This window comes from Lepus europaeus, chromosome 6, assembly GCF_033115175.1.
Source record: "Lepus europaeus isolate LE1 chromosome 6, mLepTim1.pri, whole genome shotgun sequence".
In the NCBI taxonomy this organism is placed as follows: Eukaryota; Metazoa; Chordata; class Mammalia; order Lagomorpha; family Leporidae; genus Lepus; species Lepus europaeus.
Window position 1 is genome coordinate 2,609,358 of NC_084832.1, and position 27,380 is coordinate 2,636,737.

General features: G+C 63.3%; 2 protein-coding genes across 8 annotated transcripts in view; one reads left to right on the forward strand and one right to left on the reverse strand.

The window, feature by feature from the left end:
- CARS2 (cysteinyl-tRNA synthetase 2, mitochondrial) overlaps nt 1-6,801 on the forward strand; it is a 50,919-nt gene extending 44,118 nt beyond the window's left edge. For 5 of the 6 annotated variants that reach the window (XM_062193934.1, XM_062193939.1, XM_062193936.1 and 2 more), the window contains 2 exons: nt 5,296-5,502; nt 5,819-6,801. In XM_062193934.1, the coding sequence (XP_062049918.1) occupies nt 5,296-5,502; nt 5,819-5,890 (279 nt within the window). In that variant the 3' untranslated portion in view covers nt 5,891-6,801. Of the gene's footprint in view, nt 1-4,653; nt 4,888-5,295; nt 5,503-5,818 lie in introns of those variants that run through there. The other variant, XM_062193935.1, reaches the window with a different exon arrangement.
- Nucleotides 6,720-27,011, reverse strand: NAXD (NAD(P)HX dehydratase). Of its 2 annotated transcripts, none has more exons than XM_062193942.1 (10): nt 26,928-27,011; nt 21,743-21,893; nt 19,428-19,473; nt 18,716-18,804; nt 16,485-16,593; nt 9,746-9,796; nt 9,559-9,663; nt 8,980-9,100; nt 8,198-8,318; nt 6,720-7,516 (listed from the first exon to the last, which is right to left on the reverse strand). In XM_062193942.1, exons 1-10 carry the CDS (start codon nt 26,974-26,976, stop codon nt 7,366-7,368), a joined length of 993 nt encoding a protein of 330 aa, XP_062049926.1. In that variant the 5' UTR covers nt 26,977-27,011; the 3' UTR covers nt 6,720-7,365. The 2 variants fall into 2 exon arrangements, with proteins under 2 accessions (XP_062049926.1, XP_062049925.1); XM_062193941.1 differs by lacking the exon at nt 26,928-27,011 and adding an exon at nt 26,802-26,916.
- Between the last annotated feature and the right edge of the window lie 369 nt (nt 27,012-27,380).

Sequence of the window (27,380 nt, forward strand, 5' to 3'; positions counted from 1 at the left end):
CTTTCCTTTCCCTAAGAACTGAACATTCGGAGCTGCTGTGAGCAACACTGTGCAGCTGTGCACCGGCTGTCCCCTGTGTGCACACTGTGTCTCGCCCTGACACCGTGCGGGCTGTCCCCTGTGCACACGCTGTGTCTCGCCTTGACACTGTGTGGCTGTGTGTGGGCTGTCCCCTGTGTGCACACACTGTGTCTCCCCCTGACACTGTGCGGCTGTGTGCGGGCTGTCCCCTGTGCACACACTGTGTCTCCCTCTGACACTGTGCGGCTGTGCGATGCTGTCCCCTGTGTGCACACGCTGTGTCTCCCCCTGACACTGTGCGGCTGTGTGTGGGCTGTCCCCTGTATGCACACGCTGTGTCTCGCCCTGACACTGTGCGGCTGTGTGTGGGCTGTCCCCTGTGTGCACACGCTGTGTCTCCCCCTGACACTGTGCGGCTGTGTGTGGGCTGTCCCCTGTATGCACACGCTGTGTCTCGCCCTGACACTGTGCGGGCTGTCCTTGTGTGCACACACTGTGTCACCATCTGACACTGTGCGGCTGTGCAATGCTGTCCCCTGTGTGCACACGCTGTGTCTCCCCCTGACACTGTGCGGCTGTGTGCGGGCTGTCCCCTGTGTGCACATACTGTGTCTCGCCCTGACACTGCGGCTGTGTGAGGCTGTCCCCTGTGCACACACTGTGTCTCCCCCTGACACTGCGGCTGTGTGTGGGCTGTCCCCTGTGTGCACACACTGTGTCTTGCCCTGACACTTGTGGCTGTGTGAGGCTGTCCCTGTGTGCACACACTGTGTCTTGCCCTGACACTGTGCAGCTGTGCGAGGCTGTCCCCTGTGTGCACATGTTGTGTCTCCCTCTGACACTGTGCGGCTGTGTGAGGCTGTCCCCTGTGTGCACACGCTGTATCTCACTCTGACACTGTGCAGCTGTGTGCGAGCTGTCCCCTGTGTGCACACGCTGTGTCTCCCTCTGACACTGTGCAGCTGTGTGAGGCTGTCCCCTGTGTGCACACACTGTGTCTCGCCTTTACACTGTGCGAGGCTGTCCCCTGTGTGCACACGCCGTGTCTTGCCCTGACACTGCGGCTGTGTGTGGGCTGTCCCCTGTGTGCACACGCTGTGTCTCGCCCTGACACTGTGCGGCTGTGAGAGGCTGTCCTTGTGTGCACACACCGTGTCTCGCCCTGACACTGCGGCTGTGTGTGGGCTGTCCCCTGTGTGCACACGCTGTGTCTCCCCCTGACACTGTGCGGCTGTGTGAGGCTGTCCCCTGTGTGCACACACTGTGTCTCGCCTTTACACTGTGCGAGGCTGTCCCCTGTGTGCACACGCTGTATCTCACTCTGACACTGCGGCTGTGTGTGGGCTGTCCCCTGTGTGCACACGCTGTGTCTCCCCCTGACACTGTGCGGCTGTGTGAGGCTGTCCCTGTGTGCACACACTGTGTCTCCCTCTGACACTGTGGCTGTGTGTGGGCTGTCCCCTGTGTGCACACGCCGTGTCTTGCCCTGACACTGTGCGGCTGTGTGAGGCTGTCCCCTGTGTGCACACAGTGTCTCGCCTTTACACTGTGCGAGGCTGTCCCCTGTGTGCACACGCCGTGTCTCGCCCTGACACTGCGGCTGTGTGTGGGCTGTCCCCTGTGTGCACACGCTGTGTCTCCCCCTGACACTGTGCGGCTGTGTGAGGCTGTCCCCTGTGTGCACACACTGTGTCTCGCCTTTACACTGTGCGAGGCTGTCCCCTGTGTGCACACGCTGTATCTCACTCTGACACTGCGGCTGTGTGTGGGCTGTCCCCTGTGTGCACACGCTGTGTCTCCCCCTGACACTGTGCGGCTGTGTGAGGCTGTCCCTGTGTGCACACACTGTGTCTCCCTCTGACACTGTGGCTGTGTGTGGGCTGTCCCCTGTGTGCACACGCCGTGTCTTGCCCTGACACTGTGCGGCTGTGTGAGGCTGTCCCCTGTGTGCACACAGTGTCTCGCCTTTACACTGTGCGAGGCTGTCCCCTGTGTGCACACACTGTGTCTTGCCCTGACACTGTGCGGCTGTGTGAGGCTGTCCCCTGTGTGCACATGTTGTGTCTCCCTCTGACACTGTGCGGCTGTGTGAGGCTGTCCCCTGTGTGCACACGCTGTGTCTCACCCTGACACTGTGCGGCTGTGTGTGGGCTGTCCCGTGTGCACACGCTGTGTCTCACCCTGACACTGTGCGGCTGTGTGTGGGCTGTCCCGTGTGTGCACACGCTGTGTCTCGCCTTGACACTGTGCGGCTGTGTGTGGGCTGTCCCCTGTGTGCACACGCCGTGTCTTGCCCTGACACTGTGCGGCTGTGCGAGGCTGTCCCGTGTGCACACACTGTGTCTCGCCCTGACACTGCAGCTATGCACGGGCTGTCCCCTGTGTGCACACACTGTGTCTCGCCCTGACACTGCAGCTGTGCACGGGCTGTCCCCTGTGTGCACACGCCGTGTCTTGCCCTGACACTGTGCGGCTGTGTGAGGCTGTCCCCTGTGTGCACACGCTGTGTCTCCCTCTGACACTGTGCGGCTGTGTGAGGCTGTCCCCTGTGTGCACACGCTGTGTCTCACCCTGACACTGTGCGGCTGTGTGTGGGCTGTCCCGTGTGCACACGCTGTGTCTCACCCTGACACTGTGCGGCTGTGTGTGGGCTGTCCCGTGTGTGCACACGCTGTGTCTCGCCTTGACACTGTGCGGCTGTGTGTGGGCTGTCCCCTGTGTGCACACGCCGTGTCTTGCCCTGACACTGTGCGGCTGTGCGAGGCTGTCCCGTGTGCACACACTGTGTCTCGCCCTGACACTGCAGCTATGCACGGGCTGTCCCCTGTGTGCACACACTGTGTCTCGCCCTGACACTGCAGCTGTGCACGGGCTGTCCCCTGTGTGCACACGCCGTGTCTTGCCCTGACACTGTGCGGCTGTGTGAGGCTGTCCCCTGTGTGCACACGCTGTGTCTCCCTCTGACACTGTGCGGCTGTGTGGGGGCTGTCCCCTGTGTGCACACGCTGTGTCTCACCCTGACACTGTGCAGCTGTGTGAGGCTGTCCCCTGTGTGCACACACTGTGTCTTGCCCTGACACTGCGGCTGTGTGTGGGCTGTCCCCTGTGTGCACACACTGTGTCTCCCTCTGACACTGTGCGGCCGTGTGAGGCTGTCCCCTGTGTGCACACGCTGTGTCTTGCCCTGACAGGCCCTGTGTACAGAGGTCACTGCAGTAAGAGGACGCTCGCTCTTCCTGAGCCCCTGCTAGCCCCAGCCCCTGCCCGTTCCATGTTTGCTGCAAACAGAATTCTGGCCCCAATCACCCCTTGGGCGTCTCTGCTGACCCCAGTAACCACTTCACACACATGGATCCATGTGGGACAAACTCCACGTTCCCCTCGACCTCCCGACAGCGCAGGCCAGTCAGTGCCGGATCCTTGGTTTGGGTGTGATGTTTGCCTGGGGCCGGGTCAGGCTTGTTCCTGGGAGGAACATCACAGCCTCCCCGCCTGGCTTACCTGGTGACCAGCAGGAGTGCCCTCATCACCGCCTCCTCGTGCTGCTCCCCTGGGCCGTGGTCAGCTGGGCTGGCCGCACTTCCCCGGTGGATCCCCACTGGGTCCACGCCTTGTCAGACTGATTTTACTCTGGTGTTCACAGCCACAGGGACACAAGGTCCCGGCTGTGTTTGACTGGTTAAGCCCGCCACCGTCATTGCATTACGTGGCTGGGAGCTGGTCCTGTCCACCTGACGGCCCCGTCATTCTCTGGACGTCCTTGTGCCTTGCTGGAGCCGAGCCAGGACGTGGACTTGGCCGTTTCTAGGGGAGCCGCTTCTTGGTGGAGCAGGGTGTTGAGATGCAGGGGTCTGTGTTGCTTGCTGTGTAGGCATGTACGTGGGCACACATAACACACACACACACGCCTGCACATACACTGGCTTCTGCACTGAGCCCCTGATGACCATGACCCCACCTTACTGCAGGTGACTCCCTCCCCCTACAGGGAGAAGCCCACCCTCCAGACCCTCCTACCACAGGCTCCCTGTGGACCCTGGCACCCCCAAGGCTGCCGCCCACCTGTGGGTGCACCCAGCGGTCAGGACTTGAGGGGTACCCAGGAGCGTTCTGTGTGCCTGTTTCTGACTGAAGGCGGGAGAGCCCCTCAGGGTGTGCCAGAGACCCTCGGCCCCCGCCGCGCTCAGGCCTGGCGCAGCCCGGCCGCTCCCTGTGTTCACAGCACTGCCGTCTGAGGACCGGGTGTGAGTGGCCGTCAGGAAGGCTGCGGCCACCTCTGGGGACCTTGAGCGCCGTGAACTCCTCAGCCTGGCGACTTTGTGGCAGTCTTTTGGTCCCTTTGTGCACCTGCGCACGCAGGCAGTCTAGGCTGTGGTAGTGGCTCACGTGTCGGGCTGCACCAGCCCCGCGTGTTGCCCTTCCCACGCCCTGCTGCTGGGTGAGGAAGGGGTGTTTGGCCCTGTCAGAAGCGGTTCCTTCAACGTCCCCAGCCTGGCCTGTTTGGGGCTCAGTTTTGTGAGAACCGTTTTGTGAGGTTTGAGAAGTGTGGTCCCAGTGTGGTGCAAACGCGTGCCCTTGCTGACCGCTCCGGGACGTGTGGGAGAGGACACCTGTACCCTCCGTGCTTTGCAGCTGGGCGCAGCCTCGTCCGTCTTCATCCAGCTGGTGGCTGAGGCCCCTGGCGTCCACGCTGCTGTAGGCACCGGGGCCACGCGTGGTGGTTTCATGGATCCGTGAGGCTGGCCACGCGCCTCTCCTCAGGGACCCGCACGGTGAAGGACAGCTCCAGGGAGGGGAGCCTGGAGCTGGCTGCCCCCACCGGCCTCACCCTGCCCCACGCGGCTCCTGAGGCCCCCGCCGGCCTCACCCCGCCCCACGCGGCTCCTGAGGCCCCCACCGGCCTCACCCTGCCCCACGCGGCTCCTGAGGCCCCCCGCCGGCCTCACCCCGCCCCACGCAGCTCCTGAGGCCCCCGCTGGCCTCACCCCGCCCCACGCGGCTCCTGAGGCCCCCAACGGCCTCACCCCGCCCCACGCGGCTCCTGAGGCCTCTTGGGCCTGCTGTGCCCCGTCCATGCACAGGCGGGCGGGTGCACGGGGACGGGACCGTGCACTCCCCTGCCGGCCCTCCCACCTCCCAAGTGGGCCGTCAGCTGGGTGGGGGTGAGGCTGGGGGTGGGTGGAGATGGCTGCCAGCACCCCCTGTCCCTGCGGGGCCCTGAGGGGGTGCCAGGCAGTCTGGGCCCAGGCTCGGCAGCGTGGTGGGGGTGCGCAGTGTGTTTCAGGCGACGGCAGCTCGGCTGCGCTGCGCAGCGTGGTGGAGGAGCTGGTGCGCTTCCGGCTGAAGGTCCGGCAGTATGCACTGGCCACGCCTGAGGCCACCGGGGAGGCCCGGCGACAGCAGCTGCAGGAACGGCGGCCCCTGCTGCAGGCCTGTGATGAGCTGCGCCGGGACCTGGCTGCCCACGGCATCAGCATTAAGGTCAGCGCAGCCACCACCCAGAAGCAGAGTCAACGGGTGTCGGAGTGGGCTGAGGGGCCAGGAGACCCCGGGGCCCTGCTCCCCAGGGAAGGAGGTGGGGGAGGGGCATGGAGGCTCAGCAGCGAGGACCAGGCCCTGCCAGTGACCCCATCCACCCACCTATACAGGTCACACTGGCCTCCTGTGAGGGCAGCTTCCTGTAGGGCAGTCAGGGAGCATGGGGGTAGCTGGTTGGACGTCCCCTTAAGCTCACAGCATTGCTGTCGGCCCTCGAGCGAGGCGACCATCTGCTCACGGGCCCTCCCCTTCCTCACAGGACAGAAGCAGCACGGCATCCACGTGGGAGCTGCTGGACCCCAGGACAAAGCCGCAGCAGCCAGGGGGCTGAGCCGCAGCACAGGCTGCCTGTCGTGGCGCTCACCGCGACAATAAACGCACCGGTACTGTCCCTCGGCCTCGGTGCCTCACTGCTGTGCCAGACCCAGACGGTGACTCGGGGCACAGGGCAGGGGTCGCCCACCCGGCCTGCTGAGTCCTGGGAGGCGGAGGGCCCCGACGCGGCCACTCTCCTCCACTCATCTGCTGCCAGCCTGGCCCAGGGAGCGCCCCCAGGGGTAGCGGGTCTGTAAGGGGACGCACTGCCAGCCCCTCCTTGGAGCAGACAGCCGTGTCATGAGAACACGGGCACGGCTCCGTGGCTCGCTGGCTGCGTGTGTGTCCTGTGTCAGCTTTGTTCTGATCCACTGCAGCAGGCTTGGGAGGCTCCTGAACTTTGACCTTCCCAACACCTGACCATATCCTCGCCTAGGAAGCACAGAACTCTGGGAGGGACGTCCAGGGCAGTGTCTGGAAAAGCTCATGTGTGGACAGTAACAGAGGTGGGCATCCACCTGAGGCTGGTGTGGCCACACCCGAGCTGGCATGGCCAGGTCTCCCTAGAGCTTCCTGCTAACGCACACCCCGGGAGGCAGGTGATGGCCCACGTAGCTGGGTCTCCACCACCCACATGGGAAACCTGGATTGAATTCCCAGCTCCTGGCTGCACCCCAGCCCAATCCCAGCCCAATGATTTTTCTTAAACTTGGACTGGGTCAGCATCTCCAAGGGCAAAGCCTCAAAGTCCACACAGATGCACGTGTGGGGTGCAGACCCCACCCAGGACAGGTGAGGGGCCACTCCAAGGGAACCAGACACACACGGCACAGCTCGCCCAGGCCCACAGTGCAGAGGTCACGTTTACTGAAGTTGCACACATGAGACACGGGGTGGTGACAGCAGCCTTTCCCCCCGGGCCCCCCGGGCCCACCAGCCCCAGCAGGGGTGCAGTCCCCCGGGGTCTGACCTGTTTGTCCCAAGGTGGCACTGGGTGCCCAGGTCCGGATCCAGGCCCCACCGCGCCCTTCCTGGTCCTGCGTGGGCTGGGCCAAGTCAGCCGCCACAGGGCCTCCTGGGTGTGCAGCCGCGGCCAACGTCACACAGGTATCTCAGCACGCCCCGCGGTCCCCCACTCGAGGGCGTCACCCATGATTTCTCAGCTGATTTATTCTGAAACGCAGGAAGTTAACCACAACCATCAGCACCCAGTCACCGCGCAGAACGGGTGGGTGCACAGCCCTCGGTGGGCCTGCTGGGGAGGACAAGGACCAGGACGGAGGCCCTGGTGCGGCTGGAGGAGGGAACGGTGCAGCCTCCTCTGCTCGGTGACGCTGGGAAGCTGAGCAGTTCGGGAAGACCGCTGTGTCATCGCACAGCCGCACCCGGCCATGCTCCCTGATCCGCCCCACTACACCCCTCGCAGGCAGCCTGCACATGTGTGGACCGCATGTCCCTGGGCAGGGGCGCTGGGCTCCCCGTCACGGCGGCTCAGGTCTCGAAGAGCTCCCTGAAGGCGGCTCCGACCTCGGCGATCATGTCGGTGGTGGTGGTGGAGCGGCCGTGCTTCCGGAAGGCCTGGTGGTTGCACTGCCTGGTGAGGGAGCAGGCACCGAAGGCGGCCAGCAGGAGCGGGCTGGAGCTGTGAGGGGAGCGGTGTCAGCGGGGAGCGGCCCCGGCCCAGGGGCTGCAGCCAGCAGGGGCTCGGACTGCGCCCCGGCAGCGGAGTGACACGCGTCAGAAGCCAGCTCTGCGACGGAGGACATGACAGCTGGGAAGGGACACCCGAGGTCTGAGGATACACGCACGTGCGGAGAGGAGGGAGCCCGACGGACCCTCCGCCTTTCCCCAGAGGTCGTGCGGGTGGGACTGCTCCCTCCGGCTTCCACGTCCACGTGGGGTAGGAGGTCCCTGCTGCCGGGGCAGGTCTGCGAGAGCACCTGTGGCGCACTAGCCACCAGCACGGTGGTGAGACGGGCACCGTGGTGGTCCACAGAGCTGACAACAGCACTGGGCCCGGAGCCCGGTAACTCGGCCACCTCTGAGAACGTGGGTGGGCAGACTGCGCCCTCTGCTGGGCTGAGCAGGCATCGCTGAACCTCCTGCAGCTGACAGACCCACTGGCCCTCTGAAAGCCAGGGGCGCCTGGCACCCATCACAGGGCCCAGGCAGTCTGGGCAGGGGCTTCTGCCCCGGGCACTGTGGTGCCGTCCGCCCAGAGTGGTTCACGTGATATCTTTCAGGGGCCCCCTGGCGAGGCGGGAGCTACTGAACCACTGGGGAGGTCAGGCAGCTCCCAAGGGGGCGTGAGGCTGTGCCGTACCCATGTGTTCTCTCCGGGCCAGCGAGGAGGGCCCAGTGCGCCAGGACGCCCAGGGAGCCCGACAGCAGGTCTCCTTGCCCGCCACACCTGCGGCCGCTGCCTTCCCGGCTGCACACGAGCACTGCACAGAACAGACAGAGGACGTGAGCGTGGACGCCGCTGCCACACCCCCCGTGGCGAGGTCCTTCCTTCCTGGCCCCAGCAAGGACTCGAGGCGGCCTCTGGGCTGGTGAGGCGGGCAGATGGGTCTCCCGTCCCTTGGGTGACGCCAGCACTCCTGCCGCCCAGGGCGGTGCCTGCAGCAGGACCGTCCCGGCCATGCCTGTGCGTAGACGTTCCTGTCTCTGGGATATTTTGAAAACCAAGTGTTGCGTTCTCTGAATGTGTCAACCGAGAGCTTCCTGGGGAGGCAGGAGCCCCATGCCGCGCAGGGGCCCTGTGAGCACGCACGCCACACCTGCTATGCACAGCCCTGTGTGCGTGTGCAGGGCCCTGCACTCCTCTGTCCCTGACTCCAGGGGCCCGGGCGGCAGCTCTGTCGTGAACAGTTCCTTCCCCTCCTCTGTCCCTGCTGTCGCCTGACCGGATCTGGAGGAAGGAGCACTTGGTCGCCACGCACTCGCTCTGCGCCAGGCCTGCTGTCCGGCACACGGCTGAAGGTCGGCGGGCTCCCATGGGGGACGCTGCTTGACGATTCCACCGCCCGCGCGTGCTCCTAGTGCGTGGCTGTGTGTGAACGTGTGTGTGAGGGGCACAGCAGGGACCCGCTCGCGGGCACTCACCCTGCTGCCCGTCGGAGATGACGTCGCGCGCTCCCTTCTGGACCACAGTCACGTTGCCCAGGGCCTGGCTGAGCTTCAGCACAGCGTCGCCCTGGTCCTCACTGTCCACAGGGCCTCCGAACTGTGACAGCAAAACAAGGCACACCTGGAGAGGCAGCCCCCGGACACGCAGGCCTGACGAGTCACGGGCACCTGCTGAAGGCCAGGCAGGCGGAGGGAGGCCTGGCCACACCCAGCCAGCGCCCGGCCAGGGCAGACCAGAGTTAAAGATGCCCCCTATAGCCGGGCTCTCAAAGCCTGAGGGACACAAACTTAGAAAACAGTGGCTTAGGATTCAGGGGCCACGCCCCGCGTGAGGACTCACGGTCTCCCATGTGGCTTCACTTCACCCCCACAGGCCCTCTGAAACAGACGGCGCCATCCTCCACGCCCTGCCGAGGGGCCATCGGAGGGCAGAGGGGCGACTGCTCAGAGCACGGCCATCAGCACGTGGGAGCCGTGTCTCTGGGTCCATGAGGCCACAAGGCCGGGTCCCGGCAGAACTGGGCCCTCGGGGCTGTGGGGAGCCCAGTGACTCACCACCGCTTCATAGAGCCTGCCGAACTCCACGTGGTTGGGAGTGAGAATGGCCTTGTGGTAGCCCTGGACGAGGGTCGGCTGCTGCGCCACCAGCCACAGCCCATCCTGTGCGGGACACAAAGCTGCCTTCACTGGGCAGCCTTCGAGGGCCCGTGCTCACGGTGGGGAGAGGAGAGGCCACACTCACCGCGTCGATGACAACGGGGATGCCCCTGGCCTTGGATGCTTCCAGAACGCCCTGCCGGGAAGGAACAGGTGCTCAGTAGGAGGCCAAGCAACACAAAGTAACGGAGCCAACGATCAACCGCGGAGAGGAGGCAAGACCTAATGGACTGAGAGGACAGGAGCCACAGACAGGCTGGGCGCCAGACACGCCGCGCCCGAGCCGGGCTCCCAGGCCAGCCACACAGGCTCCCCAAACCAGCATTCCCGGACTCCACACAGGCGCTGACCTGCAGCATTCAGAAGTGAGGAGTCATGACATACGTATTTTTAACAGCACTGAGATGTTCTTAAATAATGAACCACAATAAACAGCAAGTCCTGTTTCTCCGATAGGATCAAGTCTAAGTGGGTTTCCGCTCTTAGAGCTCTCTGTATGTACGTGCATGAACAGGCGCTTCAGAACATCACAGCAGAGTTAGAAGACGGCTTAGCGGTGAGGGTGTCATCCGCACTGGAACAGTCCCCGGGTTCCTGTCCCGACCCTGCCCCTGGCTCCAGCTGCCTGCTAGTGTAGCCCGAGAGGCAGGAGACGACGGCTAAGTGTTGGACGAACCGTCCCGAGTTCCAGGCTACGGGGTTCGGCCCGCCCATCTGGCTGGTGTGGGCATTTGGGGCCTGAGCTGGCGACACAGACCTGTATTTGTCTCTTTCTCTGTGTCTCTCAAATAAAAATGATAGTTTTTTACAGAGTGTTTGTGCAGAAATGTTGCAGTCTGTTGATGATCCGCATTTCCAGCCTCTGCAGTGCCCTGTGTGTCATCAACGTATGGCTGTGATGGCTGTGTGCTGTCCTGAGCCAACACCCGACGGCAGAATGACTCACTGCGAACGCGTGTGGAGCAGTCCCCACTGCCCAGCACAAAGTTCTCAGACCACACACGCGGGTGCCTCAGCTGAGCCGCCGCCCGGGCTCCCCCTCCCACGCTGGGCTGCCCGGTTGGAGTCCCGGCTCCTCCCTTCAGACCAGCTCCGTGCTCACACGCACCTGGGAGGCGGCAGACGGTGTCCCCAGCGAGTGGGAGGCACCCGGCCTGGCTGCCGCCCCGCTGTCGAAAGCCTCTGGGGACTGAATCGGGAGACGGGAGGTGCCTTCCCACCTCTATCTTTTAAATAAAATAAGTACAAAGAAACTGAAAGAAGGAAACACTGAGCGTGCACTAAGTGAAGGAACTCAGAAAGCCCGGACAGACGTTCCTGTGTGACTGCCGTGCACCGCAGCGCCGGCTGCCCTCCACGCGTGCGTGGGTCTCCGCGCAGCCGCACAGGTCTGCTCTGCTGGCCCTGGCGCTCTAGCCCCGCCCAGCGCTGCCCGGCGTGCGCGATGGCCCCTGGGAGCGGGGTGAGCGGACAGGGACCGTGTCCTCTTTCAACACCTGGCCTGCCTGCCTTGATTCGGGCTTCAGGTTGAATGGAGTTCCTGCCAGTTCGGAGCTCCTGGCTGCCCGTGGCAACGCCCGACATGGTCGGCTCCGCGCGTTCTCTGGTCAGTACTTAGAGGACAGTCGCCTCAAGCCAGCACTCTGAGTGTCACCTGCACCGGCAGCAGTGTGGCCGCAGTCTCCTGCGAGCCCTACACAGCACCACGGCCCGAGCACAAAGCCCTGTGAGGCCCCGTCCATCACCCAAACCCTGTGTGTGTTCAGCGACCGAACGTCAGAAACGTGTCCTGCAGGAAGTACCCGAGAGTGGACAACATACAGAAATGGTCAAGAGGGAAAAGGCTGAGAAGAGTGAAAACCCTTAAACACGTTCCAGTAAACCACGGTAGATGATGATGTTTTACCGGTGCTGGGGCATAGCGGGTAAAGCCGCCCGCCTGCAGCGCCGGCGTCCCACATGGGCGCTGGTTCGAGTCCCGGCTGCTCCTGGATCAGACAGCTGGGGTCAAAACCACTGCACAGCTGAGAAGCCCTCTGTTGTTGGTTAAGGCGCGGTCCTCTCCAAGTCGGCCTGGAGGCACAGGAGCCTCACCAGAACCCCTAGCTGCCCTGGGGGGGACAAGCTGAGCCAGTGAGCAAAGCTGGACTCCCTCTCCCAGCTCAAAGGCTCCTGCGTGGCTCCAGCAACCAGACGAGCAAGCGGCCTAAAGACGGCTCCATAGACCCGGGGTCATAGACCCAGGGTGCGAGGGAAGCCTCACGTTGAGGTCGGCTGACTTCCAACAAGAAGCCGCGCCATGCCGGGCAGAGAGGCGGATCCCACAGGAGGCTCTGGAGCGACTAGACATCCACGTACACAGGGACGAGGCAGGACCCCTCACCCCACTCGGAACACCCTCCCTGAACTGCAGGTTAAACCTGAGGATAGGATAACCTGCTTAGATGAGACACCCGAAGCACGAGACAGGAGAAAACAGATCGGACTTCATCAGGGTAAGAACTCTGCTGCAGACAACGCCACTACGGAGGCGAGGACGGCCCCTGCATGAGAAGAGCCATGGAGATCACCCACTACGGAGGTGACGATGGCCCCCACATGAGAAGATCGAGTAGATCACCCACTACGGAGGCGAGGACGGCCCCTGCACGAGAAGATCGGGTAGATCACCCACTACGGAGGCGAGGACGGCCCCCGCATGAGAAGATCGGGTAGATCACCCACTACGGAGGCGAGGACGGCCCCTGCACGAGAAGATCGGGTAGATCACCCACTACGGAGGCGAGGACGGCCCCCGCACGAGAAGATCAGGTAGATCACCCACTACGGAGGCGAGGACGGCCCCCGCATGAGAAGAGCCATGGAGATCGCCCACTACGGAGGCGAGGACGGCCCCCGCACGAGAAGAGCCGTGGAGATCGCCCACTACGGAGGCGAGGACGGCCCCCGCACGAGAAGAGCCGTGGAGATCGCCCACTACGGAGGCGAGGACGGCCCCCGCACGAGAAGAGCCGTGGAGATCGCCCACTACGGAGGCGAGGACGGCCCCCGCACGAGAAGAGCCGTGGAGATCGCCCACTACGGAGGCGAGGACGGCCCCCGCACGAGAAGAGCCGTGGAGATCGCCCACTACGGAGGCGAGGACGGCCCCCGCACGAGAAGAGCCGTGGAGATCGCCCACTACGGAGGCGAGGACGGCCCCTGCATGAGAAGATCGGGTAGATCACCCACTACGGAGGCGAGGACGGCCCCTGATGAGAAGATCGGGTAGATCGCCCACTACGGAGGCGAGGACGGCCCCCGCACGAGAAGAGCCGTGGAGATCGCCCACTACGGAGGCGAGGACGGCCCCTGCATGAGAAGATCGGGTAGATCACCCACTACGGAGGCGAGGACGGCCCCTGATGAGAAGATCGGGTAGATCACCCACTACGGAGGCGAGGACGGCCCCCGCATGAGAAGATCGGGTAGATCCCCACTACGGAGGTGACGACGGCCCCTGATGAGAAGATCGGGTAGATCACCCACTACGGAGGCGAGAACGGCCCCTGCACGAGAAGATCAGGTAGATCACCCACTACGGAGGCGAGGACGGCCCCCGCATGAGAAGATCGGGTAGATCACCCACTACGGAGGCGAGGACGGCCCCTGCACGAGAAGATCAGGTAGATCACCCACTACGGAGGCGAGGACGGCCCCTGCATGAGAAGATCGGGTAGATCACCCACTACGGAGGCGAGGACGGCCCCTGCATGAGAAGATCGGGTAGATCACCCACTACGGAGGTGACGACGGCCCCTGCACGAGAAGAGCCAAGGAGATCACCCACTACGGAGGCGAGGACGGCCCCTGCATGAGAAGAGCCGTGGAGATCACCCACTACGGAGGCGAGGACGGCCCCTGCATGAGAAGAGCCGTGGAGATCACCCACTACGGAGGCGAGGACGGCCCCTGCATGAGAAGATCGGGTAGATCCCCACTACGGAGGTGACGACGGCCCCTGATGAGAAGATCGGGTAGATCACCACTACGGAGGCGAGGACGGCCCCTGATGAGAAGATCGGGTAGATCACCACTACGGAGGCGAGGACGGCCCCTGATGAGAAGATCGGGTAGATCACCCACTACGGAGGCGAGGACGGCCCCTGCACGAGAAGAGCCGTGGAGATCACCCACTACGGAGGCGAGGACGGCCCCTGCACGAGAAGAGCCGTGGAGATCACCCACTACGGAGGCGAGGACGGCCCCCGTACAAGAAGAGCCATGGAGATCGCCCACTACGGAGGCGAGGACGGCCCCTGCATGAGAAGATCGGGTAGATCACCCACTACGGAGGCGAGGACGGCCCCCGCATGAGAAGATCGAGTAGATCACCCACTACGGAGGCGAGGACGGCCCCCGCATGAGAAGATCGGGTAGATCACCCACTACGGAGGCGAGGACGGCCCCCGCATGAGAAGATCGGGTAGATCACCCACTACGGAGGCGAGGACGGCCCCGCATGAGAAGAGCCGAGTGGATCACGGCTCTGATGAGGGATCTCTACCAGAGCACACATCTGAAAGAACTGTTGAAACTCACAGACAGGCAAGCGGTTTCGGAATGGAGGGAGGGTGTGCGTTCACACAGATAGAAGCCAGCGCTCGCCATGCCAGCACCCGGTATCAGATCCGGTATCAGGGCACGGTTCACGTCCCCGCTGCCCGCAGTCCACCTGGGAGACAGCAGACAGCCCAGGATTCCCTGCCACCCGTGTGGCCGGGCCGGGCCTTGGCTGGTGGGGTCATTATCTATGTCTTCCTGTCTGTGGCTCCACCTCTCAGGTGAGTAAGGAAATCCACAAATGGCCAACAGCACGGGAGGAGGTGTTGCCCGTCGGCCCTCAGGGAAGTGGAGGCAGAACCTCCGTGAGCACACACCCAGTGAGCGGCCACTCCCCACCTCCCAGGAGGGCCGACGACACGGATGACCGTGAACATGAATCCCACCGAGCAAGGGCAGCGGCCCGAACCTAGTCACTGCCAGACAGAGACCCACCGCCACCAACAGCCGGCAAGAAACGCTCCCTGCGACCCGAGAACCAAGATGACAAGGACAGGAGAGGACGAGTCGCAGGCTCCGTGTCAGCACCAGCTGGGTGAGAAGTTAACTGGCATCAGCACCAGGCACCCAGGCACGGCTGCCTCAGAGACCACACGCGGGGAAACAGAAGCCAGGAAGCCAACCCACATCTCCCCGTGGGAGGCAGGAACCCGGCACGCGGACGTGGGGTGCAGGCTTCCTGACGGCAGGCCAACCCTCCCCCGCTCGGGCGCTGAGAGAGGTCAACGCGCTGCCCCAGCATCTCTGGTCATGGCTTCTCATTTGAACTGTGGTGTCGCCCCCGCACCCACACTCAGTCAGCTGTCTTCCAGGTATTGTCACGTAAGATCTAACTTTTCTTTTAATGCTTGTTGATTTATTTTCATCTCATTGAAAGAGAGGGAGAGGGAGACGGAGACAGTGATCTTCCATGTCCTGGTTCACTCCCTAAATGATGGCCACAGCCAGAGTGGTGCCAAAGCCAGGAGCTGGGACTCCATCGAGAGCTCCCATGTGTGTGGCAGGGGCCAGCACGGAGCCCTCTGTCTCCCAGGACACTAGCAGGAAGCTGGGTCAGAGGTGGAGCAGCCGGGGCCCGCACTGTGGTGTTGAAGTCTAAGCCTCCGCCTATGGTGCCGGCATCCCATATGGGTGCCAATTCGAGTCCTGGCTACTCCACTTCCGATCCAGCTCTCTGCTGTGGCCTGGGAAACAGAAGATGGCCCAAGTCCTTGGGCCCCTGCACCCACATGGGAGACAAGAAGAAGCTCCTGGCTTCATGTCAGCCCAGCCCTGGCCGTTGCAGCCATTTGGGGAGTGAATCAGCAGATGGAAGAACTCCCTCTCTCTGCCTCTGCCTCTCTGTAACTCTGCCTTTTAAATACATAAATAAATCTTAAAAAAAAAAAAAAAAAAGTGGAGCAGCCGGGGCCCACGCTGTGGCGCTGTGGCGAAGAGCGCTAAGTCTCTGGTTCGAGTCCCAGCTGCTCCTCTTCTGATCTAGCTCTCTGCTGTGGCCTGGGAAAGCAGTGGAAGATGGCCCAAGTCCTTGGGCTCCTATGGGAGACCAAGAAGCTCCTGGCTCCTGGCTCCAGATTGGCTCTGCTCCAGCCATTGTGTCCACTTGGGCAGTGAACCAGTGATGGAAGATCTTTCACTCTGTCTCTCCCTCGGTCTGTAACTCTACCTCTCAAATAACAAAATCCTAAAAAAAAAAAGGAGCAGCCACAACTCCAACTGGGAATGCGATACCAGATGTGGGCAACCCCAGCAATGGCAAACCCACCTCCACAACGCCCACCCCAAGGACAGGCTGCGAGCTCAAGTCAGTCAGAGAGGCGGCAGGAAACCTGCAGCGCTCCCCGGGTCCCCCCAGCAGCGGGCCTGCAGGGAAGCCACTGTGTGTATGTGTGGTGCTCCCCCCCCCAGCAGCGGGCCCACAGGGAAGCCACTGTGTGTATGTGTGGTGCCCCCCCCCCCCAGCAGCGGGCCCACAGGGAAGCCGCTGTGTGTGTGTGTGGTGCCCCCCTCCCAGCAGCCGGTCCACAGGGAAGCCGCTGTGTGTGTGTGTGGTGCCCCCCTCCCAGCAGCCGGTCCACAGGGAAGCCACTGTGCACATGTGGCAGCCTCCCCCCACCCAGCAGCCGGCCCGCAGGGAAGCTGCTGTGCGTGTGTGTGGTGCCCCCCCCCCCCCAGCAGCGGGCCCACAGGGAAGCCGCTGTGCGCGTGTGGCGGCCCCGCACCTGGACGCTTCCCAGCAGCTGCTCGTCGCGGCCCAGGCCCGGTCCCACGACGAGGGCGTGCAACCGGGGTAACCACTTCTGCACCTCCTGCACCGCAGTCGGGCTGTCACTGAACAGGGAAGAACGGCTCACTTAGGCAGGCAGTCTGACGGTGCCCGATGCACAGGGAGTCACGGAAGCTCCGAAAGCTCGGGCAGTTGCTGAACGCTCCCACGGCACGGCACGGCACGGCCCGGCCCGGCCCCGGCCTAGCCCCTCGCTGCACTCGGCCTCCAGACCCAGGCATGTCCTGTAACACCACAGTGCAGACCCCAGCTCTCAACACAGTGACCTGTGCCCAAGGTCCGCAGTTAGCCCACCACCCGTGCTGGGTAGGGAGGCCGCTCCAGCTGGACCCCCCCCCCCCATGGCGCTGTGGCTGGCGCTGCCTTCCTCATGGGGACACCGCTCGCCGCCCTTTGATGGCCCTGTCCCATCTGGCGCCCCGCTGCTTCCCCTGTACGGCCTACCCCGCTGAGGCTTCTGCCGCCCACAAGCTGCCCTCATCAGGGTCACCAGGGACCCCCTCTTGCCCCAGGAGGTGCTGTCACTCATCCTTGGTCCTCTCCCCGAAATGACCCACAGGGCCAGGAGCCATGCAGGACTGTCCCGACCCCTCCAGGCTCCTTCCTACCTGCCCTCCTTGACCGTGTGCTCATCTCCTGGATGTAGACATCATCCACGGGTTAACAATCCCCAAACCTGGGGCCAGCGCTGTGGCGTTAACCCGCGCGAGGTGCCGACATCCAGGATGAGCGCCGTTTGAGTCCGGCTGCTCTGCTTCCGAGCCAGCTCCCTGCTAACACACCTGGGAGAGCAAGGAGGACGGCCCAGGTCCTTGGGCCCCTACACCCACAGGAGAGATCGGATGAAGCTCCAGGCTCCTGGCTTCAGCCTGGCCCAACCCCAACCATTGCGGCCACAGTTGGGGAGTGAACCAGCAGTTGGAACATTCTCTCTGTAACTCTGACTTTAAAATGAAGTGAAAGTAGAGTAGAGTAGAGTAGAGTAGAATAGAATAGAATAGAATAGAATAGAATAGAAGAATTCCGCCGGCGCCGTGGCTCAACAGGCTAATCCTCCGCCTTGCGGCGCCGGCACACCGGGTTCTAGTCCCGGTCGGGGCACCGATCCTGTCCTGGTTGCCCCTCTTCCAGGCCAGCTCTCTGCTATGGCCAGGGAGTGCAGTGGAGGATGGCCCAAGTGTTTGGGCTCTGCACCCCATGGGAGACCAGGAGAAGCACCTGGCTCCTGCCATCGGAACAGCGCGGTGCGCCGGCCGCAGCGCGCTACCGCGGCGGCCATTAGAGGGTGAACCAACGGCAAAGGAAGACCTTTCTCTCTGTCTCTCTCTCTCTCTCACTGTCCACTCTGCCTGTCAAAAAAAAAAAAAAAGAATAGAAGAATTCCCAAATCGATGCCATACCTGAGGCCCACGGCTGCCTACTAGCCACACCCACCTGGGTGTCTTGGCACACCCCCGGAACCACACCCAAACCAGCTCCTGATCTTCACCTGCAACCCACACTGCTCCCCACTCTTCCCGGCATGCTAGATGGTGATGCTACCTTCTCCATGTTTCCAAACACACCTGGACCTGGGTCCCTCCTCACCATCACTGCACCACTCCCCCTCGCCCAGGACCCTGACAGGAGTCCGCTCCCCAAGGCAGCTGATGGCGGGGTCCCCCCGTCCCCTGCTCAGCCCTCACGGTGAGCCCTCTACCGTCGGAGCTCAGCCCCGACCCTCTCCGGTCACTCAGACAAGTGCTCCCCGACACGCCATCGGCCGCCATTCAGTGCTGGCTTCTCTGTGGCGTCCACCCCGCGCTGCTGCCCGGGCCCCGACACAGCCTGTGTGCCTGTGCTGCCCCTGCGTCAGCTCTCACCACCTGACGCGTGGTCCCGCTGTCTGCCCCTAGGGCGGCGCTGCCCAGTACAGGAGGAACCAACAGACTTAACTGACACTGAACAGAAGAGACACCTGGCTCCGAGCCCCACCCGCCGCATCTCCAGCGCCAGGGCACAGTCCCCGCTGAACAGGGCTGCCCTGGGAGGCCGCAGCAGACCCCCACAGGCCCCGGCCGCGCGGGACCAGGCTGCCTTGGGCTCGGGGCATACACTGGGCAGACACGCTCAGTGCTGCAGCGGAAGCGCCATGTGGTCGGGGGAGCCGCGTGTGGGCAGACTCACAGGACCGGGTGCACGATGAGCTCCGGGCTGTAGGACTTGATGACGGGCGCGGCCTCCTTGGTACAGAACACGTGAGACAGATCTGCGCCCTGCGGAGCGAGAACAGAAGCCGGAGTGCCGGCGGCTCACCCCTACGACACTCAGCACCTCAGACCAAACTACAAACGTTAGCCCACAGCAGTCAGGGCGCCGAACCAAAGGTAGGCTCTTGGGGCCCGGCCCCCAGCACGCTGCCCTGGACACGGCCCCGGGGCTCGGGCAGTGCTGGACACGGCCACCCGGGGCTCGGGAAGTACAGGGCACGGCCACCCGGGGCTCAGGCAGTGCTGGACACGGCCACCCGGGGCTCGGGAAGTACAGGGCACGGCCACCCGGGGCTCGGGCAGTGCTGGACACGGCCACCCGGGGCTCGGGCAGTGCTGGACACGGCCACCCGGGGCTCGGGCAGTGCTGGACACGGCCACCCGGGGCTCGGGCAGTGCAGGGCACAGCCACCTGGGGTCAGCTGCTTAGGCTGGGACCGCCGAGGCCCCAGGACCCTGCTGGTGAAGTGCAGCGGGAACATAATTTTAGCTTAAAAACAAGTGGGTTTCAACGCTGAAGCGAGAAGTTGGGGCGGGCGGAAGGTGTGCCAGTCACCCACAATGGAGACTTCCATCAGAGGATGTGCACTTCACCCACATGGAAGTAATGGAGTTCTGGGCGAACGTACCACTTTGAGAGCCGAGATCGCTGCGAAGTACGGGGCTCCGGTGTACCTAGGAAGACAGACAGAGTGAGAGATGTCTCCAGTCACAAACACAGGCCCGGCTGATGAGGACAGTGCAGACACCAGGCGCCCGGCACAGACCCCCACTCGGCAGGAAAGCCCGCACGGGAACCCTTCCTGCCGCTGCCTTCCGGGAGCGCGTCTCCCTGTGCCGTGCGGTCGAGCCAAGGCGGGCAGCCACCGCTCAGGGCGCTCGGGAGAGGATGGGTCCCGAGCAGGACGCCGTGCCCCAGGGCAGCAATGGGCAGAGGCCAGAGGGGCAGCGGGCTGACACGGCCCTCGTGGACCCGTGCACTGTTCCCGGCATCCTCACTGGTGGAGCTGCCAGCAGGTGCCTCAGTGCCCCAGTGCTGCTGTGGCTGCCCTCTGGCCCTGCCCCTCGCACTGGGCAGGCACTGGGCGCCTGGGGTGCGGCTGCCACCCTACATCCCATCCAAGGAGAGTGTTCCCGACGGCAGGGAAACAAGCGGGCACTGAGCACAGAACGGGGCTGTCACTTTCACACCGCCTGCTCCTACGTGGCGTGTCACGGCCCCCGGACGAGGACACCGCCAACACACACCAAACACATCGCGGCAATGGGGGGGGGGGGGCGGGGGGAGAGGCTCGGCCGCCAGAGCCGCCAGAGCCCACCAGAAGCGGGGCTGGCCCGGCATGCAGGCGCTACTGGGGTGGGCAGGGCCGTTCCGCCACACTCACCAGCATTTACAACACGTGCGCACTCTGACCCCTGGAAAACAACCAGATGGGCGCACAGCATACCCACACGCAGGGCCCCACACAGCGCTGATCAGGAGGCTCGCGAGGAACCTCGGCCCGTCTCCAGGGCACGTGAAAGCACAGCCCGTCCCTACGGCGGCCGCCCGCGCACTCCTGATGGCCGTGCAACCCAGCAGGAATCGAAAAGGTGCGCTCAGCCAACAGTCTCAGGGAACGCAGCCCCATTCCGTGGCGACCACGCCCTGGAGTCAGGACGATGTGGGGGGGGGGGGGCACACAGGGACTTCTCGTCACGCCTCGCTGCCATCGCCGCGTTCCACCTCAGGCAGGCAGCACCTTCACCCTCAGGATCAGGGTCTCCTCCTGACAGAGGGTCCCGGCTCTAAGCACCTGGCCTTCAGGTGGGTAGCAATGCCCTACAAGGCACCACAGCTCTTCCGGTGCAGACTTCCCGAAGCACAGGGCACGGGGCGGAGTCCTGGCTCCTGTACACTCTCGGGGACAAAGGACCAAAGGACTCGGCCCGCCCTGCTGGCCCACCAGGCCTGCTGGGGCTGTGCGGGCAGGTGGCCTCCGGCCCTGACTGGCTTCCGGGGCCGCAGGGCCGCCCACCCTGGAGCTCCTCCCCGCACCGGATAGAGCCCAAAGGGGTGCCGCTGAGCACCTGGCCCGGCAGGACTGACTCCTCGCCTCCCAGAGCGAGTAGAGGACGTCAGGGAGGAGAGTCACGGAGAGGGAAGCCGCAAAGGACAGAGCCAGGTGCAGCCTGCCGGGGACGAGACACGCGGCTCGGGGCACCGGCCACTCGCTGCACCCGACGGGGCTCAGCGGCAAACAGGGCACCAGAAACAGAGCGAGAGACGAGCAGGCGTGAGGGCAAAGGCAGCAGGCATCCCACAGACTGTAAGTCTCTGTGGCCGACACGGCAGCGAGACATAACCACCAGAAGGTAACAGCCGGGAGAGGGGCTGGGATGTCTCAGGGACCCCCAGGAACGGACGGAACACACCAGCGGCTGGCTGACAGTATGCAGTCCGGGAGTGGGAGAGGCCCAGAACAGGAAGAAGTGGGCACCCAGCACTGGACTCACCCAGGGACAGCTCCACCGGGGCCCCCAGGACGTCTCCTCCTCAATCAGAAAGTCTAGCAGTTATAAAACGCCAAAAAGTTGACTACGCGGTATCCTATCACATACAGTTTTAAAAAAAACATTTCTTTTATTTGAAAGGCAGAATTAGAGAGGGAGAGAGAGGGAGGTACAGAGAGGTCTTCCATCCTCTGGTTCACTCCCCAAATGGCCTCAATGGCTAGGGCTGGGCCAGACCAAAGCCAGGAGCCAGGAGCTTCCTCCAGGTCTCCCACGTGGGTGCAGGGGCCCAAGCACCTGGGCCGTCCTCTGCTGCTTTCCCAGGCCACAGCAGGGAGCTGGATGGGAAGTGGAGCAGCCGGGACTTGAACCAGTGCCGCGTGGCAGACACTTAAAGCACTGTGGGGTTGAACTAGACTGACAGACACACAGCGCCGGACTCGCCACTCACTCCTGACAGCCCCCGACCACGCCGATCCTTCCGTCCTGCCCTTTGTGCTTCCTGGCGCCCAGAGGGGGGACGATGGCTCTCACCAGCAGGGAAGTCCTGTCCATGTCCTGCACGGAGGATGCTGCCCGTGGTGAAAACACTCTTTGCAGCGCTGCAAAACAGGAAAATGAAGGCACTCAGGGCACAGACCACACACCGTCCCAGCAGCCCAGACGCCTGGCAAAGCCGAGGCTCTCCCGGTGTTCACGGTGTGCCGTCTGCGGGCGGGGGCTGCCCAGAAACCACAGCACTAAGCTCGCCGGTTACCGCACCTGTTAGACATCGCCAGAGAACTACTGCATCTGCCAGGGGCTTTGTCCATTACAAACAAACCGTACCCTGATAAGCTGTCAAAGCAAGCTCCCGAGGCTCCCCGCCGGGCTCCTGGGCTGGCTACCGGCCAGCATCAACACGGCACAGCGCTTACACTGGGCTCGAGGCGGCCCTGTAGTGAGCCGACCGTGCTGCGCGGCTCTGTTTCAACTGGCCTTTCTTGAAAAACCTCCCGCGTATTTACCGCAGCTCGCCAGTAAGGGACGCGCTCACGTGTCAGGCAGAGCGCGGAGTATGAAGAGCGGATAAAGCATGGAGTCGCCAAAGATCTTTGCAGAGGGAACAATGTGTTCTCCACACAGGCACGCGTTTAGATGTCATGTTTGCAGAGCGACACACACACACACACAGTCTGCTGGTTCATTCCCCAAACGCCTGTGACATCCAGGGCTGGGCCAGGGCAAAGCCAGGAGCCCAGAACTCCATCCGGGTCTCCCAGGTGTGCATCAGCAGGGGCTGCTCAGACACAGGCAGCTGGGACTCGAGCCAGGCGCTGAGCTGTGGGAGGCGGGCACCGAGCAGTTAACCCACTTTCCGCACCACCACCTGGCCCCCAGTATCTTCATCCTCCAGCTCCATCCCTGGTGAGGGAAACTGGACACACGTCCCGGGTTCCACCGGAGACCGAGGGCTGTCTCTGCTCTTCCTGATAAAACAGTCCCATCCTGTAACTCTGCCAGTTTTACTTTTTTAAAAAAAAAGATTTATTTTATTTATTTGAAAGACAGAGTTACAGAGAGAGGTAGAGACAGAGAGGTCTTTCATCTGCTGGTTCACTCCCTCAATGGCCGCAATGGCCCGAGCTGTGCCAATCTGAAGCCAGGAGCCAGTAGCTTCTTCTGGGTCTCCCACATGGGTGCAGCGGCCCCAGCACTGAGCCATCTTCTACTGCTTTCCCAGACCATAGCAAAGAGCTGGATTGGAAGTGGAGCAGCCGGGTTTCAAACCGGTGCCCACATGGGATGCTGGCGCTTCAGGCCAGGGCTTTAACCCGCTGCGCCACAGCACGGGCCCCCAGTTTTACTTTTTGCTCAAGAAGCTCATCCAAGGGGCCCTGTGGCACAGCAGGGTAAGCACCACTCGTGATGGCTCCATCGGGTGTCCCAGCACTAGTTCAATCCCTAGCCACTCCACTTTCGATCAATGCACCTGGGAGGCCGCAGGGGAGGCCTCGGGTTCATCCACGACACACACAAGGGGCACCCGGATGGAGTCCTGGCTCTTGACTTCAGCCTGGCCCAGCCCAGGCTGCTGTAGACTGGAGGAGTGAACCAGTACCCGGATGACCTCTCTCTCCCTCCTAAGTCTCTCTCTTATTCTTTCAAATAAATTTTAAAAATTATTTTTAAATTTTGGATTAAAAGAACATTGACCAGTCTGTTCTTGGACGAGCAGCTAGAACTGCCTTTGCTGCTGCATCGTCCACACTCCCAGAGGGAACGGGAACACAAGGGCCACCACCCACACCCTGTCATTCCTCCCTGATCAACTCAGGAGCGGGAGTCACACAGAACCACGAGAAAAGGACACGGAGGGGGCGCAGCCTCCGAGCCCTGCACCAGTGAGGCCTGCCTTCCAGAGCCCACCTGCTCCTGCCCGACCCAGCGCCAATGAAACAACGTATCTGCAGCAAAGCTGATACAGGCATTTCTTCCCTTTCTGGGTTTGTTTCCTGATTTTATTCACATTTTTGTTCCCACACACAAAGGGGAGCGTGCAGCATTGTGCTTCCATGTCCAGCTGGTTTCACTCGGCCCCATGCCCTGCAGTCGCATTTTAGGTCTGAGTACACTCACGGCTCAACACGTCACACGTTGACAGGAGTGGGGAGAGCGCTGTTGACGCCTGCTAGACACCGCGCCTGAGGTCTAAGGGGGCGGTTTTCATCAGCACCTGTGCTGACCTCGGACAACTTAAAGCAGTGTTGGGTTTCATGGCACGAGACACAGAGAACGCCTGGGCCAGCACACACAGCCGCCCCACACCATGGCCACATCCTGCTCCAGAGCGGTGCACCTGCTGACAGCTGCGGCCCCGGGACGCTTCCGTGTCACCTCAAGTCCACACTTTACGGGCAGCTTCTCCTGGTGTTGGACGTTCTGTGTAGACACGTGGACAGGGACAGGGGCCCATGCACCACCAGCACACAGCCCGTCTGTGCTCCTTACTCGCTCCTCCCTCTCGCCCGGCCCTGGCACCACGGATCCCCACTGCCTGCGTGGCTTTTCTGTGTCCAGGATGTCACAGCCGGAAACGCATGGAGTGCAGCCTTTTCAGAGTGATTCACTACCCACTGGGGTTCCTCCATGTCTTATGTTTTGATAGTACATTTGTCTTTAGTGCTGAATAACATCCTACTGCCTGGACGCACCACCACCCACTTATCCATCCGTCTACTGAAGGAAATCTTGGCTGGAAATTAGGAATAAATTTGCTATGCACAAAAAATATATACATCTTATTTAAGGTCATATAAAACATAAACAGTGACCCACGGACTCGCAGAGGAAAACAACTTAAACACTTTTCAGTTTACGGCGGCTAAGAACAGAACACTAATCCTTTTTTTTTAAAAAAAAAAAGATTTTATTAATTTATTTGACAGGTAGAGTTAGAGAGAGAGAGAGAGAGAAAGCTCTTCCTTCCGTTGGTTCACCAAATGGCCGCTACGGCCGGCGCTGCGCCGATCTGCAGCCAGGAGCCAGGTGCCTCCTCCTGGTCTCCCATGCGGGTGCAGGCCCAGCACCTGGGCCACCCTCTACACAAGACTCATCCTGACACACACCGAGTGGTGACACACCTGTGCAGGGAACCTAGCATGTGTCTCGCATGCCCGCAGATGGAGGCGAGCACTGGAGCAGGCACACTCTGCAGAGCCAGAGCCCATCCCATAAGCAGCTGTATTTGCTGTCTCAGACTCTCAGCCCTTGGGGGCTGGCACTGTCACGTAGGAGGCTACTGTCTGCAGTGCCGACATCTCATACGGACGTGGGTTCTAGTCCCGGCAGCTCCTCTTCCGATCCAGCTCTGCCATGGCCTGGGAAAGCAGCCTAGATGGCCCAAGTCTTTGGGCCCCTGCACCCACATGGGAGACCCGGAAGAAGCTCCTGGTTCCTGGCTTCAGCCTGGCCCAACCCTGGCCATTGCAGCCATCTGGGGTGTAAACCAGTGGATGGAAAATGGAAGATTCTCCCTCAGACTTTCAAATAAAGAAATAATCTTTAAATGAGCAAATGCAAGATCTCTGTCGTCTGCCTTTCCAACAGAACAAATGTCTACAAAATGACAGGCACACCGGTCACGTCTGCCTCACTTCAGGATGAGCCTGACACAACAGGGATTCAGACATACGAGGCAGTGCGGACGGCAGGCCGAGCTACGGCCCGCACGGGGACGGCAGGCCCAGCTACAGTCTACACAAGGACGTCATGAGCAGTGACGCCCCCTCCCACGTGGGGGCCGGCCGAGGGTCCCGCCTCCAGCGCCTGTCCACCCAGTTGAGGCTCCCAGGGCCGCAGGGGAGCCCAGGGCTGTCCTCCTGCAGGAGTCTGGGAGTGAACCAGGCAGGCCCGCAGCATGTTAACTTTCTAATGGGAAGGAGTTGGACGGGAAGAGGAATCCAAACAGCCCAGCAGCCCTCTCCCGCGGGCCTGTTCCCCAGGGCGGCAAGGTAGGCGGCAAGGTCCGGTTTCGGCCACGCCCTGCCCACAGCACCAGCACCTGTGAACACCCGCCTTCCCGAGGATCGGAAAGAGCGGCCCGAACCTGCCGCGGCTCGGTTCTCACTGCGGCCACCGCGCTCCTGTGCCTGCAGAACTTTACACGCTTCGTTATCTACCTGGGGGGGGGGTCCCACCGGGGAGGGGTCCACCCCTGGTGAGGGGGAGAGAGAGACCCCACCCCAGGAGAGGGAGGGAGGGAGGGAGGGAGGGAGCCCACCCCAGGTAAGAGAGAGGGAGGGGTCCCACCCCAGGGGAGGGAGGGGTCCCTCCCCAGGGGACCTCGGCGCGGGGCCCCAGCGCTCTGCCACCTCGGTCCCTCGCAGGCGGGAGAATCTTGGCGAAGCCCCGCTGACCGCTCACTCGCAGCTCCGGCCCCGGCTCGCGGGAAACGAGGCCCCGCGACGCCCCGCTCAGCCGCCCGCAGGCCAGGCGGGCACGGTCGGCACCCGAGCCGCTGGGCCAGCTGCCGTCCGCACGCTGCCTGCGCGGTGCCCGGCCGAAGTTCACAGCCCGAGGGCCAGCGCATCGCGGAGCCCCCGCCCCGGCCCAGGGCGAAGGGGGCGCCCGGGCGGCCGGGTCCTCCTGGTGGCCAGTCCAGGGCCTCAGCACCAGGTCCACCTCGGTGCGGACCGCAGGGGCTTTCGGCCCGGTGCTCCCGGCGCTGCAGACGCAGCCCCCTACGGGGCGCGTACGAGGCCGCGTCTCGGGACGCGCCGGGGCTGCCAGAGCTCCGGGCCGGGGCTGCCAGAGCCCCAGGCCGGCGCCGCCGCCTCGTCCTGCTGGCTCCGGCAAGCCGCGGGCTCGGGCGCGGGGCCACAGCAGGGCACACAGCCCGTCCGCGTCCCGGCCCAGGGCGGAGCTCCAGCCCGTCCCCCGGGCGTAGCGGTCACCGCCGGGCTCTCCCGGGCCGAGCGCGCCCCGCACGGTCACTCGGCCTTCGAGCAGAAGCGGCCGGCGGCGGGTACCTGCGTTCATCGGCGGCCCCAGCAGCGCGAGCGCGGCAGACAGCAGGGCAACGACGGCCCCGCCAAAGGCCGCGGCCCGGGCTTCCGCCCGGGTGGCCATCTCGGGAGGGCCGGAATCGACCTTACCTCGCCGGGAGCAGGCCGGAACTGCCCTGCAGCGCAGCACCACAGCCATCGGCGGCCTTCCGGGTTCCCGGCCGCCCCTGCGCCGCCGCCGCGACCGCAGCCTACAGGCGGACTTCCGGGTTCCCGGCTGCCCCCGGGGCGCCCTGGGCCACAGCCATTGGACAGCCCTGGAGGCACGGCCGGAACCACAGCCGTTGGGCACGCCTTTCGGAATCCCGACCGCCCCCGCGCCTCCGCCAGAGCCGCAGCCATTGGACGTTCCTTCGGGGGCTCCCGGCGGTCTTCGCGCCGCAGACGGAAGTGAGCGCCCAGCCAGCGGTATTACAGAGGCCGGGGCGCCGGCCCCTCCACACCCCGCCCCGGCTCCTGTCGCCCAATGACATCCGGGTTCCGATTATTGACAAGCATGACGACCAACCAGATCTGGCCCCGACTCTGGCCCGTGAGAGCTTT